General features: G+C 41.6%; 1 protein-coding gene across 2 annotated transcripts in view; it reads left to right on the top strand.

Moving 5' to 3' along the window:
* The window catches only part of LOC137404267 (uncharacterized), a 57,726-nt gene extending 42,869 nt beyond the window's left edge, over positions 1–14,857 (top strand). For both annotated transcript variants that reach the window (XM_068090445.1, XM_068090446.1), the window contains 5 exons: positions 3,033–3,156; positions 4,102–4,307; positions 10,653–10,892; positions 12,769–12,933; positions 14,347–14,857. In XM_068090445.1, coding sequence (XP_067946546.1) covers positions 3,033–3,156; positions 4,102–4,307; positions 10,653–10,892; positions 12,769–12,933; positions 14,347–14,519 — 908 coding nt within the window. In that variant the 3' untranslated portion in view covers positions 14,520–14,857. The remainder of the gene's footprint in view (positions 1–3,032; positions 3,157–4,101; positions 4,308–10,652; positions 10,893–12,768; positions 12,934–14,346) is intronic.
* Positions 14,858–15,151: the final 294 nt, after the last annotated feature.

The following is a 15,151-nucleotide window of genomic DNA, read 5'->3' as shown; positions in this document are numbered from 1 at the left end:
TCAGCCACATATATGTCTGGTGAAGATCACCAACCTTAGATATTTGTTGGTGGTAAGCACCATGAAGAGGTTTCGTGTGCCAGTCAATTTCCTCATCATCAGGGCGTAGGTCCGTTGTAAGAGCAGCCGATTGAAATTTAGCTAGCAACTTATCTGAAATGGCCATGGAGGTTGCATATGCTTTGATGCTTTGCTCCTCCTCTTTTACTGTCTGCTGTACACTTTTGAGTCCTCTACCGCCATCTTTCCTATCAAGATACAATCTAGTAGTATCAGATTTTGGGTGGAGTGCTCCATGCATGGTCAGCAGTTTACAAGTTGCTATATCTGTTCCTTTGATGGCTTCCTCAGTCCACTTTATTATGCCTGATGGATATCTTATTACTGGCAGTGCGTAGGTATTTATTGCCATGACTTGGTTCTTGGCATTGAGCTGGCTCCGTAAGACCTGCGGAAGGTGTTTCTTGTATTCGGTAATGGCTTTGTGACGTACCTCGGCTTCGTGGTTGATGTTGCTTTGCATAATCCCCAAGTACTTGTACCCTTCTTCTATATCTTTGATGGTACCATTTGGCATTCTCAGGCCATCTGTGAGCATAGAATGGCCTTTCTTAAGAATTATCCTTCCACATTTTTCAATACCGAAGGTCATTCCGATGTCCTTGCTGTATACCTGAGTGAGGTGTATTAGCGAATCAATGTACCTTTCTTTGTTAGCGTACAGCTTGATGTCATCCATGTAGAAGAGGTGGTTGATCTTGGTGCCACTCTTAAACTGGTACCCATATTGAGTGTCCTCCAGCATATTGTTTAGATGGTTTAGGCATATGCAGAAGAGCAGCGGTGATAAGAAGTCACCTTGATAGATGCCTCGCTTAATTTTTACACTCGCCAGCTTTTTGCCATTAGCCTCCAGTTCCGTCTTCCATTTGGTCATTGACATTTTGATGAATGCCACAAGAGCAGGGTGAACATTGTACATACTGAGGCACTCAAGTATCCAACTCTGGAGAATTGAGTCATAGGCCTTTTTGTAGTCAATCCAAGCCATGGCAAGATTGGTTTGCCTTCTCCTGCTGTCTTGACAGACCGTCCGATCTACCAGTAACTGATGTTTTGCTCCTCGGGTGTTGCGCCAAATTCCTTTCTGAGCACTGGTCATATAGTGACTCATGTGCTCTCCCAGTTTGTCTGCAACTATTCCTGAAAGCAGTTTCCAGGTGGTGGGCAAGCACGTTATTGGTCGATAGTTTTTGGGAATCGGCTTCTGCTTTGGATCTTTTATCAGAAGTACAGTTCGTCCTTTGGTCAGCCATTCTGAATGGTCACCTTGTTCTATTAGGCATTCCATCCGCTTAGCCATTCTAGTGTGAAGTGATGTCAATTTCTTTAACCAGAAGGCTTGAATCATGTCATGGCCAGGTGCTGCCCAGTTCTTCATACGCTGCACTCTGCACTTGATGTCCTCTTTGCTGATGGTGAGTCCTTGCTGAGCCACAGTGTGTTGATGGCTCTCTTTAAGCCTCTTCAGCCAATTTACAGTGGTGTTATGAGTAGTCTTTTTCTCCCAGATGTCCTTCTAGAACTTTGAAGTGCTAGATCGGGGAGGTTCAGACATTGGCCTTTGCAGTTCACCTTTGAACTGGGAATACATTCTAGATGGATTATTGATGAACAGTTTGTTCATTCTCTTGTTATCCCGCTCTTTGGTGTACCACTTCAGTCGTGCCGAGAGTGCTACTAGCTGCTGTTTGGCAGATTCTAGAGCTTCTATTGCGGCTTTCCTTTTTGGGCGCTCCAAAACTGTGGTTAGATCTCTCACTGAGCCTAATAACTTTCTTGCTCAAGTCCTTGATCTTATTTTGTAGCCTCAGCTGCCAGAGTGGAATGGCTTGAAGCCTTGTTGGCAGTGGCTTAATATCCATCTCCTCCAAGATGACGGTTGCTGTACTGTAGATTAAGGCATTAGTCTCACTGATTGACAGACAGACTGGCCTTGCTAACTCTTTGTAGTGGTACCCTGCTTCCATAATCATTAGCAGCTGACATCTTGTTGATGATATTTTCCGCAAGCTCTCTCAACCTTGGGTCAAGGTCCAAGTGCAGGTCTTCTTCAACTCGTGAGTCAACACATGATTGTGTATGCGTGACAGTGTGTGTTGATATGCACTCCTCGTTGGTTGAGGTTACTTGGGTGAACTGTTCCTTAATTTCATGTACCTCAAGTTCCGATATGAGGTACCGCTTGATTATGTTACTCCTCTGAGCTACAAGTTGCTTAGCGGTTAGTGGCGATTCAGGGCGCATGTTTATCCACAGTTGACGCATCCTTCCCATGTAGCCCCACTTTTGAGGTTCACTCATAAAGTAGCACTGCATGAGGTCCGTGTTATCAGTCCGAGTCCATTTCATCCGTTTTGAACCAGTAGCCCATTTTTCACTGCCTTGTCCTGGTTCAGCTACAGGCAGCGCGAACCTTGTTTGACCGGGCGACGCCCGAGCCGGAATGGCTTTGGTTATTGCACTAATCATAGAGGTTGTAGACATTATACAAGCAAGGACCTTGTCTAAGGACCACCAGAAAAGTGCAGTTGTTGGGGTTTGAACCGAGGACCTAATGATCACGGTCCCGATACCTTACCAACTGCGCTATCTGTCCTGTATATATATTTATATATATATATACACTATGTACATATACAAATATTGTTACATCTCACAAACACCAAATGATAATAAATGTTAGGACTACTTTACCTATGAAAACTCTGGCACTCGTCTCAATTTTCTAATTGTTTGTATTTGGAGCCATTAACTGCAGCTGATTAATTTTTGAACTTTTGAGCTTGTTAGACAGAGAGAAGCACTACAAATTCCATCCTCACTCTGTGCATTCCTGTCGGGGTAGTTGTAAATGAGTAATTACATGCTCATTACATGCAGTGGCAATCTGATAAGCAGGATAACATTAAAGTTCATTTTGGCTGTGAGAACATGCTAGTGTAGTTGAATTATGCCCTCCTGTGTTTTAGTGCTGAATGTATCAGCGGACAAAGATCTCGACAGAAATGCCTATGGAACTGAGCAGCAATTTTATTGCTCAGTAGATATGACACCCAGTGACATCTCTTACATAAACATCTTCAGCGTTGATTGGTATGCCTAGCGTGTTCTTTAAATTGCTATTGTTTGGGAATTGTCATCCTTTTTCTGATTTTTCTTTAAGCAGTAGTTATAATCCATTTTTTTAATTTTTTAGTTTTGAGCAGTTATGCATTCAGTGACATTTTTTTAATCATGCCCTAACTTTGTGTCAGAGTAAAAATGAATTTTTTGTAACACTAACATTTATGCCAGGTTTTGTTTATGAAACTGAACAAACACAATTTGATAAATTTGAACAAACTAATCTTTCAAAGTCAGCAGTTACCCTTGACAACACATTAGCATAACACTAAAGATTTTACTCTTTAGAAAGATCTTATATGTGTGATCAATGAGAATATCTATATGTTAAGGTTGCATAGTAATGTTCCTATCCATCTGCGAACAAATGGCGAATCAGAAGTATACTGTAGCTAATTGTCTGGGCACCTTGCTAGGTGGAATTGTGAACCTTGTTTGTGCCCCAAGCATTGTGACCTAATGAGGGTAGAATGCCTGACTTGCAAACATCTGGTGCGGATTCAACTCTTAAAAATGGTGGTGACAACAATGACATCTGGTTACTGGTGGTGACAGGAATGACATCCAACCTTAAACCACTCTTTGTAACTGGACATGTCTCAAGTAGACAAAGTTTCCTTGCCACTGGACTCTGACACTTCTAGCCAAGATCATAGAGCCATTGCTTGTGCATCAATGTTTTTAAAAACATCGCAGCCTCTGCTTGCAGTAAGCTAAGTAAACATCATACTTGTTTTGTAAAGGATTGAACACACATTGGAATAAAAAAGTGGGCCTGCTCAGGCAAATATTATGAGTTACCACCCTGCACTTTCAGGAGGAAGATTATATTGTTCTGTTCTCTCACATTTAGCAAAGTATAGAAAATGAGGTTCACTTTACTTAGCAGATGTCTAAATCTTATGCCTTTCTTAGGCAATTCCTCGGGAGGCAGACGAGGGGAGTGTGGAGACCCTTGTTAACTAGTGACACAGTAATATCTAGCCTGGCACATACTGGAGCCAACTATACTCTAACTATTAAAGACTTCAACCCGGTCAAGCATGGTGGAGAGTACCGTTGTCAGGCTACTGTAAGGGGGTACCCCAAATCCTTCTTGAGTGAGAGGTTCACAGTCAATAGTAAGTAAAAATTATTATACCTTTTAGTTGCCAAGACAAGGGCTTTGGGCCAATTTTGGGCTACATTTAATTCATGCTGCAAGGTACCAAATGTCAGGGCGGTGAGTGTAAATAAATTCTAAAGACTAGCTGTGTCTTCCTTAACACAATTGAATCTGTTGTGGCAGAAAATATGTAGTTTAATAAATGGCACAGTGGCTCTTGTTAACTACTTCTTGGCTATATGTAAGTAGTTCGTAGCACCTGAGGGCCTCTGTACATATGCTGTAGTTTAGTTACATGAGGGCCTCTGTACATATGCTGCAATATAGTGTGGTTGATGGCGCCCCCATACATTTAGCCAAGCCAAGCCGATGTACAGCCAAGTTGAGTCAAGCTACAGCCAAGCCAGAGCCGTACCGACTCGGTACCAAACTGGGCCAAGCCATGCCAGGTCTAACCAAGCAGAACAAGGGTGAAGTTTAGCAGCTATATAAGCACGAACCTTTGCAGTAGAGAGCAGAGCTGTTCTGGGCCTGTTTATTGCCTGTTACTTGATTCTTTCTTGTACACCTTCATGAACTAAGCAGAAATATATGTATATTGTACTCATGCACGAGTCTTGTACTAGTGGAGGAAAGTAAAGGTTGCAAAAACTTTTACACTGGTGGCAGCAGTGGGATTGGTAGAATCCCAAGAACTCTACCACAGAACTTGCATTGGATCATTGGACTCTGGATAAACTAGGGCTGCTTGAAAAATGGCAAAACCATTCTTACTGGAAGAACTTCCTACTGGGAGAAACCCAGAGAAAGCTGTGGAAAGCCCTACAGGATTAATAGATGCACTGCTCCGGGAGCAGAAACCTACTAAAAGGACTTATCTGAGAAGGCAGCAAGCTCCTACTGAAAGAACTTTCGACCAGAAGAAACCCAGGAAAAGCTGCGAAAAGCCTGCCAATCGGATCCGGTAGATGCACTGCTTCAGGAGCAGGAACCTACTAAGGGATCCGGCGGGACTTGCTTAAAGAAGCGGTGTAGTTCTACTGGAAGAACTTTTTACGGGAAGAAACCCAGAAAGAAACCATCAGCCGCGGACACAGCAGAGGCACTGCTATGGGAGAGGAGCAGAAACCTACTAGGAGCCAGACATGGTTAACAGGAGAGCCAGGAGCGCTGACCCGGGACCCGACCGACTAGTCGTGCCACTAGAGCGGGTGTTGCTGATGCCGAGAGCTCAGGAACGGGCGCCGCGCTTCAGGACTCTCCAGTATACTGAGAAAGGAGATGTGGAATACTTTATTGCTCGCTTCACAGAAGTAGCCGACGCCAACCAGTAGACGGAAGGGGCAACTTTATTGCACCTCCGGGAAGCGTTGGCCAACCAGGCTGAGAACTGTGGGCGAGCCGAGGACCAGGAGGTCATTTTCAATGCCTTCTGGGCAAGGCTCGGACTATCCGCTAGGCAGGCGCTGAGCCAGCTCAACGCCCTTCGGCGAGAGGAAGGGACGACGCTGCAGGAGCATGCTATGGAGGTGGGTGGAAAGGCTGGTGCGCATTGCGTACGGGGACCTGCCGAATCGCCACCGAAATAGCATGGCTATGGAGACTTTCTGCAGCTTGCTGAGGGACCCTGCCCGGCAGAGACATCTGCTGGCCATACCTACGCCCACGCTGGCGGACGCTGTACAAGCCGGAAATGACTATCTCCAAATCCAGGGAGATGTGGCCAACCGGGGCATGTACCAAAGAATTGCCCTCGCCACACCAGACTGGCTTCGAAAAATGAAGGACGGCCACAGCAGTAGCTCCGACTACTGGCTGTGCCAAGACCAAGCAAACACGGAAATATACTAGGATTTCGCGGGACTATACGACGGCTGATGGCTGTTCTCAACCAGCAAGGACTAGGCCAAGGAGAATTCGTGTACAGGAAGGACCTGTGGTGACACGGAATTATTACCAGTCTTTGGATGAGATTATTCTGGACAGCCCTCTGTCCTGGATATTGCCTACGCCTCTTCATGCGAATGGCAGGGACGTAACCCGAAGCGCCGGAGGGTGACTCCCAAATTTCCTCCATCCCAGACACTGAGAAACATCTCCACTGGACCGGACAGGCGGTAGCCTGCATTAAAAGCGATAGGGCTGACCCCCTTCTCCGCCTTAAGGGAGGCAATCACGAGAACAGCAAAATTGCTCCGGGCATGGGATGGCCCGAGGTACTGACCTCGCCCCATCACGGAAAGAAAGCCTTCCAGGTCTCACGAAGAATGTCCTGGAAGACACCACTAGGGCGCAAGCCCTCAGCCGACCGCCCTCCACCAGCTATTTCCTCTCAGGAAAAGTGGAGGGGCGGCCCATCCAGTTCCTACTAGACACCGGATGCACCACCAATCTGATCAATAAACAGGTATTTGATCGATTGCCAGGAACCGTGCAGGACTGGCTCAAGGATAGTGACAGCCACCGACTATTGGCTGACGGAACACGGCTTTCCTTCTACGGAATAATCTGTCTAACTATCCGCTTGAGAGATGTGAAGACAGAGGTTTTCGTAGTGAGCTGACTGAGCGAGATGCCATCCTCTTCTGGTTTGTCTGCAACTATTCCTGAAAGCAGTTTCCAGGTGGTGGGCAAGCACGGTATTGGTCGATAGTTTTTGGGAATCGGCTCCTGCTTTGGATCTTTTATCAGAGGTACAGTTCGTCCTTTGGTCAGCCATTCCGGATGGTCGCCTTCTTCTATTAGGCATTCCATCTGCTTAGCCATTCTAGTGTAAAGTGATGTCAATTTTTTCAACCAGAAGGCTTGAATCATGTCATGGCCAGGTGCTGCCCAGTTCTTCATACGCTGCACTCTGCACTTGATGTCCACTTCGCTGATGGTGAGTCCTTGCTGAGCCACAATGTGTTGGTTACTTTCTTTAAGCCTCTTCAGCCAATTTGCAGTGGTGTTATGAGTTGTCTCTTTCTCCCAGATTTCCTTCCAGAACTTTAAGGTGCTGGATCAGGGAGGATCTGACATTGACCTCCCCAGTTCACCTTTGAACTGAGAATACACTTTAGATGGATTATTGATGAACAGTTTGTTCATTCTCTTGTTATCCCGCTTTTTGGTGTACCGCTTCAGTCGTGCCGAGAGTGCTACTAGATGCTGTTTGGCAGATTCTAGAGCTTCTATTGTGGCTTCCCTTTTTGGACGCTCCAAACAGTGGTTAGATCTTTCACTGAACCTACTAACTTTCTTGTGCAAATCCTTGATCTTAATTTGTAGCCTCATCTGCCAAGATGGAATGGCTTGAAGTTTTGTTGACAGTGGATTAATACCCATCTCCTCCAAAACGACGGTTGCCATACTGTAGATTAAGGTATTAGTCTCACTGATCGGTTTAGTTGAGATCGACTCCAGTGCCAAGTTAATGTCTTCTAACAGCTCCTTGGGTATAGTCTTGCTAACTCTCCGTAGTGGTACCCTGCATCCATAATCATTAGCAGCTGGCATCTTGTTGATGATATTTTCCGCAAGCTCCTTCAACCTTGGGTCAAGGTCTTCTTCAACTTGTGAGTTAACACAAGATCGTATATGTGTGACAGTGTGTGATGATATGCACTCCTCGTTGGTTGAGGTTACTTGGGTAAACTGTTCCCTAATTTCATCTACCTCAAGTTCTGATATGAGGTGCCGCTTGAATATGTTACTCCTCTGAGCTACAAGTTGCTTAGCGGTTAGTGGCAATTCAGGGCACATGTTTATCCACAGTTGACGCATCCTTTCCATATAGCCCCACCTTTGAGGCTCACTCATAAAGTAGCACTGCATGAGGTCGGTGATATCAGTCCGAGTCCATTTCATCCGTATTGAACCAGTAGCCCATTTTCCTGATCTTGTTTGATCGGGCGACGTCCGAGCCGGCATGGCTTTGGTTATTGCACTCATCATAGAGGTTGTAGATGTTATACAAGCAAGGGTCTTGTCTAAGGATTGCCAGAAGGGGGCAGTTGTTGGGGTTTGAACCTAGTACCTAATGATCACTGTCCCGACACCTTGCCAACTGCGCTATCCGCCCTGTATCCATGTATCCTGTACACATATATCTACATGTATATATATATATATATATATGCATACATATATATATATATTCCAAAGTAGTGTGTTAAAGCTGCCAAATAGTGCTCAAATAGTGATCAGAGCTTAAATATAAAATTTATTCATGTAAAACCTTAGATAAAAAACAACTTCATTACTATTAGTTTCATGTCTGTTACGCAGACAATCATCAGATAAAATTGTTTTGGTCCAACTGAGTTATATATAAGAAAGGTGTAAATACTATAACGACTGATAGCTATGTAATTGCATTTCGTAGTGTGTATTTAGCAGAATGTCGGCATGTGGAAGCTAGCTCATTACGCTTGTTGAGTGAGCTCATTTCTGGCTTTGTAAGGATGATATACTTTTCTGATATGCACAGGTTACAACGCTTGGTGGCTGGGTCGTATGGCCTTGCGTGTTGAATGATTTTCCATTTAATCGTATACGGTGTGTTCAGGCCTTTTAGCTGCCAGATGTAGTTACTAAGCTTTGTGGCAGATTGCTTGTCCTGGTGCCTGAAAGATGATATGTGGCCGCTGAATCGTGTCTTAAAGGAATTTTCTGTGAGGCCAATATAACTTTCTGTAGGTTTGCTACCGTCGTCTGCGGTGACTACAGCTTGGTAAATGAGCGACTTGCTAAGACAGTTTCCTTCAAGAGGGCATTCATTTGGTGCTCGACAGTTGCATGTTTTGTTGTTTGCTGGGTGCGTCGAGGTGTTGCTCAAAAGCTTCTTATTGTGATTGTTGATGGTTTGTTTGATATTAGGCATGCAGCTGTAGCCAATCTTTGTGTTGTTTCTATTAAATAACTTTCTTAGAGGGTGATTGCTCGGAAAAGATTTATTTAATATTTTGATGAATGTCTGACCGATGTTATTTGCCACGTTTCTGCTATATGGTGGGTTGAACCATGTGATTTTTCTTCGTCGCCTGTGTTGTTTAGTTGGTGTAGTGGTTTCATGGGGTGTGAATTTCAGCTGGTGTGTATATCCGCTTGTTGCCAATGCCTGCTGGTACGGTGGTGCTGCTCGGTTGAACTCACTAGCATCGAATGAGATTGCTGATAGTCGGTGGTTGATTGCTTGAGGTAGCTGCTTTATAATGCAGGGTGGGTGGTTGGATTGAGTGTGGATGTATGACGAGATGTTATTGGGTTTGTTGTACGGTGAGTATTTCCCAGTTGTTAGGTCGAATGTGACGTCTAGGAAGTGTGTCACTTTTTTGTTGGTTTCGGCTGTGATGTTTAGTCCGTGCTTCTTGAATATAAGGCAGAGGTCTTTTTTTAGTTTTTCGGCTTGGTGGGGTGTAGATCTTGTTACTGCTAAACCGTCATCTCTATACAGTCCTAGGTTGATGCTGTGCTTTTTACTGATCTCGTGTAGTAAGAATGAACCAATTAATTCGCATGTTTCTGCTCCGTCGTAACTCCCCATTGTCACGTCAAAATGGGAGTTTTCTCCCTTTTTGCCTCACGTTGTATTTCCGTTGAATAACACTGATTGTTTGGTGTGCATGATGATGTCTGTGTCCTCAGGTGTAATGTTATTATAGTTCGATGCAAATTTTAATGCTGATTGGAGGAGTTCGGCTGAGATAGAGGGGTAGAAATTGACTACGTCAAACTCTATAAAGGTAGCTCTATCTTTGTTCTATAAATTGACGTAGTCAATTTCTACCCTTTATTCCTTTAATAATAATAATTTCCTTTGAAAATTCCTTTAAGACACGATTCAGCGGCCACATATCATCTTTCAGGCACCAGGACAAGCAATCTGCCACAAAGCTTAGTAACTACATCTGGCAGCTAAAAGGCCTGAACACACCGTATACGATTAAATGGAAAATCATTCAACACGCAAGGCCATACGACCCAGCCACTAAGCGTTGTAACCTGTGCATATCAGAAAAGTATATCATCCTCACAAAGCCAGAAATGAGCTCACTCAACAAGCGTAATGAGCTAGCTTCCACATGCCGACATTCTGCTAAATACACACTACGAAATGCAATTACATAGCTATCAGTCGTTATAGTATTTACACCTTTCTTATATATAACTCAGTTGGACCAAAACAATTTTATCTGATGATTGTCTGCGTAACAGACATGAAACTAATAGTAATGAAGTTGCTTTTTATCTAAGGTTTTACATGAATAAATTTTATTTATATATATATATATATGTGTGTATATGTATATCTATATATGTTGATATAGATATATATGTACATACTGTACTTATCATCACAAACAATCTTCGATTGTAGGCCTCCCACAAGCCACTCTGATAAACAACAAACGCAGTAAGTTTGTTTTTGGCATAGAAGAGATGAGAGTGAAGTTCACTTGTGAGGCTCTGTCATATCCTTTCCCAGAACGAATAGAGTTTAGGCTTCAATCAGTTGTTCTTGATGGAAACACACCCGGAGTTACTGAATATGAGGTTGATGTCCTCAGTACCGATGTCAATTCACATAAGGCCAGCTTTGTCGTCAACAATATGACAGGTAGGACAGATGGCTCTGGTACATTCGCCTACTTATTTTCCCTTTCTAGTATTTTTACAAATAGCCCATGTTCATTGACTCCGCCTGGCTGCAATGATTAGCCCAACTAGCTAGGTTTGAACGACTATTTTACAAAATACAAGGAATGATTATTTTTGGTAAATCCTATAAAAAACTGTAAAATGTTGGTATTGGAGATGGGTAATTCATCTTCAGACTTCTCAAGGCTTATGAAATATTTTACATTCTGTTGCGGATATACATGCATGTCAGAATAAGTGAGCTGTAAGTGGCCTGCCTTATGTGACAAAAAACATGATCCTTCCCGTTGAGCTTCAGGTTACAGGGTAGCTTTGCCAGCTCCCGTTTGTCACTTTTAATTCATAAACATAATTAAAAGACTATATTTCTAGTCACTAAAGTGTTAATAATAATAACTAGTGACAAAGGTAATAACTCTATTTTATTGTGACAGAAAGCAAGCTGTAGGTGATCAGTCCACATCATGCCACTTCTCGTTTGTTTAATTTGCTAAAATTTGAGACGCCGTGCAGCTGGGTTCTCCCTTTTTCATTCTGTTTTTAAAGGTTTTTATCACAACAACTTGAGCAGCAACAAAACTGTCACTCTTTATTTATAGCAAGAAGCTATATTCTATAAACACCAGTGCTAAGTCTAACCAGAAACAGTTTGAAGTAATTATGTAAGCTGTGAAACTACTAAGCTTTGATTAACATGCATTGTGAAGGATGCCATAAACATCTATAGATAGAGTGACTTATAACCTTTCTGAATTAGTCCAATTGCTTACTAAAATGCAACACCCAATAATACCGAAAAGAACTTTTTTAAATAATACTATCAACAGTGTAAAATAAAATCAAGTATTTGAGCTGTAAAATAGACTTTGCTTAAAGATAAACTTGCACACAAATTTTAGCAAATTTTCTCAGAAAGCATCGGATCGGTATTTTTCTCTCATTTGTGATTGTTTTTGATGTTTGAGGTGATGCTGCCAGATTGTTTCAAAATTAAAATCGATAAATATTAATCGGCATTAAAACACTCAGAGCAAGCAAAAATGTAATTATGTTGTCTATAGTTACAGAGAAATTGACAGAATAGAAACATGTAACGATTCAACTTGAACCCAGTAGCCCATATCAAGTATCTCAATGATAACAACTAATGATGTCATTTTGCACATATTTATATTCTGAGCATTTTAGTCACGAATAAGTTTTATCAATTTTAATTTTGAAACACTTAGGCATTCAGAACATCCAAAACAACAAAACAATCGTAAATGCTAGAAAAATATTATAATTCTGATGAAATCTACACAAATTTTGTTTAAGGTCATCAAGGTCATTAAGACGAATGAGTGTTAAAGCTCCAATAAAGTGAAATTAATTAAAGAGAAAAGTGAGCTTTGACGTTTATTGGATAGCATTTGGAGAATAAGAGTTTGGCTGTATTGCATCTTCTGGATTGCAGTTTTATAGTAGAGTTTGATGGGGAGTACCTTTGATCAGGGCATTAATAATCAAAATTAATGCCCTGATTTATGAATAACCATAAAACTACTTTTGTGAACGTTTTTACTAAAATATTGGCTTGATAATACAAATAATTGTTTTTATTGCTTATTGCTAGGGTGGAGCTAGAGTGTGTTTGTCTTCTGGTCTACGAAAGGTACAAATCTCTCAAAAAACTTTATGGTATTAGCTTTAAGATAGTGAGCGAGGATAGTTAAAGGACACAAGTTTACCTCATGAGTCTGTGAGCTACTTATTTAGTGTAAGAACCTTGACCGATGCACACTTTGTTTACAGTATAGAATGACCCTTAGAAAGTACACCACCTCTATTTGTAGCTGTTTTTCAAAATGACTCCATCCTCGAATGTAGAGTGTTTAGGAGTTTGGGAGATGAGGAGGCCATCTCTCAGACAAGGATTATTCTGTACGAGTTCACGCCTCCAGTAGAGACAACGACAGGCCTTTACATGCTGCAGTCAACAAAAGAGAAGCTGAAAAATGGTTGGTGTCAGTGAGAGCATGTAGTTTTGTGTGAACAATAAGTGAAGCTTATTGTGTTCCTAATGACTATTAGTACATGGTTTCTACTAGTTGTACTAACTGGACTATCTCTCACCCTTGTTACTATTAGTACATGGTATCTACTAGTTGTACTAACTGAACTCTCTCTCACCCTTGTTACTATTAGTACATGGTGTCTACTAGTTGTATCAACTGGACTATCTCTCACCCTTGTTACTGTTAGTACATGGTGTCTTCTAGTTGTACCAACTGGACTATCTCTCACCCTTGTTACTATTAGTACATGATGTCTACTAGTTGAGACCAACTAGACTATCTCTCACCTTTGTTACTATTAGTACATGGTGTCTACTAGTTGTACTAACTGGACTATCTCTCACCCTTGTTACTATTAGTACATGGTGTCTATTAGTTGTACCAACTGGACTATCTCTCACCCTTGTTACTATTAGTACAGGGTGTCTTCTAGTTGTACCAACTGGACTATCTCTCTTGTTCATATTTTGTAGGTCAAGCAATGTTCATTAATGGTAATTTCCTAGTCTACTCATGTTATAAATAATACAGTTCATGCTTACTCCTCGCTGTTGCAGTATGACATGTTAAGCAGCGTACATTGAGTCTAGGTGTATTCAAGTCCCTGCATACTCATGACTTTTATACTATATATACATGTATATGCCTTACTTGAAACATATACACTATAGACAGGCTGCTTGTTGTACACTTGAGATGATGCTAAATGCTAGTATACACGGGGAGCAGGAATTATTGTAGCTTGAAAGGTGTACATGCAGCATGAGGAAGAAAAAGGTTGAGCGGTTAAAATATGTTACTTAAGCATTAAATCGTATCTGTGTTGAACAGGAAGATATTATTGATGTATATTTGGCATAGAAGTGTTATACAATTAGAGTCGGAAGAGTAAACTTGCAGCCTAAGAAATGAGTATGTTTAGCATAGGCAGAATTCACATGCTATGTCGGAAGTATTTATGTATACCATACGAAAGTTGAAAAATAGTCTAGACTGTGTTTCACACGGTCATAAAATTCAGGCTTTATGAAGTTCAATCTGTTTCTACTTTTTGCTAGTGAGCTTTTCCGGCGCTGCTCTTCTTGCTGATTGGTTCGCATCTACCATTGAGCATCCCTTTTCGCTAATCCTTGTTACAATGACATTAAAAGTTATATTTTTACACCGTTTGCCATCCTATAATCAGCTCATTAAGGACCTAATGTACGGTTTCTGTACTTTCTCATAGAGCTAGTACAATTCAACTACAGCATGAAGTGATTTGACATGTTTTTAAAAAGCAGAATCCTTCAAATCCATAACTGAGATGATGTGAATGTGATGAATTGAAGTGTTATCTGTTGTCTATTGTTGTAGGAAAGACTAAACCATGGGTGATAGCTATAGCAGTTATCATTCCCATTGTAATCATACTCATCATAGTTGTCCTGGTCGTCCTAAAGTGTCGTGGAGAAGGTGAAAGTAAAAGGGGAGGTGATAACCATTTGACCCCTGTAGCTGATGATGCAAAAGTGCACTTTCTCTCCTAACGAATTGTGTGCTTGTACACTTATACCAATCTGGCTGATTACGCAAAAGTACACTTTTACTCCTAGCTGATTCTGTACTTGTATAGTTTTATTCCTAACTAAATCCCTACTTGTACAAGAGTTTTAAGGTTATCATCCTTTGAAGATTGTTCATAAAGTCTGTTCATCATGGTGGCTCATCAGCAATATTTAAATGTCTATGGTAAATTTAATACTTCTTAGTTTACTAAACTTTGCGAATGCCTTTTTTACTTTGCTTGTACAGATACCTGACTACAGGACTTATATTAGCTCACTATAATCACTGTGCAGTGTTCAGTTATTACCCTCCTTATATTCTCGCAAAATAGAATATATTACCAACTCATAAACTATCTGATGAGTTTGAAGTAACAGAGTGACATATTTGGTAATTTCTGCTAACATAACTTGTGAGTTTTACTTATAACAACATGAGTCGAGAAACTACCATAGCTGATCAACCATTTGTCAGGAGTTGTCGATATCTTATCGAGAGTAGCGAATGCAAGCTCCTCCGTATTACTGTCATTGGTTTGGTGAGCACTGCGTTGTGCATGCTTATTTTTTGCAGTGTTGTAAATTATGGCCGATTTTGCCACAGCGATAGCATT

The sequence above is a fragment of the Watersipora subatra genome, chromosome 9 (genome assembly GCF_963576615.1).
Source record: "Watersipora subatra chromosome 9, tzWatSuba1.1, whole genome shotgun sequence".
NCBI classification, from domain to species: Eukaryota; Metazoa; Bryozoa; class Gymnolaemata; order Cheilostomatida; family Watersiporidae; genus Watersipora; species Watersipora subatra.
Note: the sequence above shows the minus strand (reverse complement) of the source record. Positions and strands in the feature narration are given on the sequence as shown.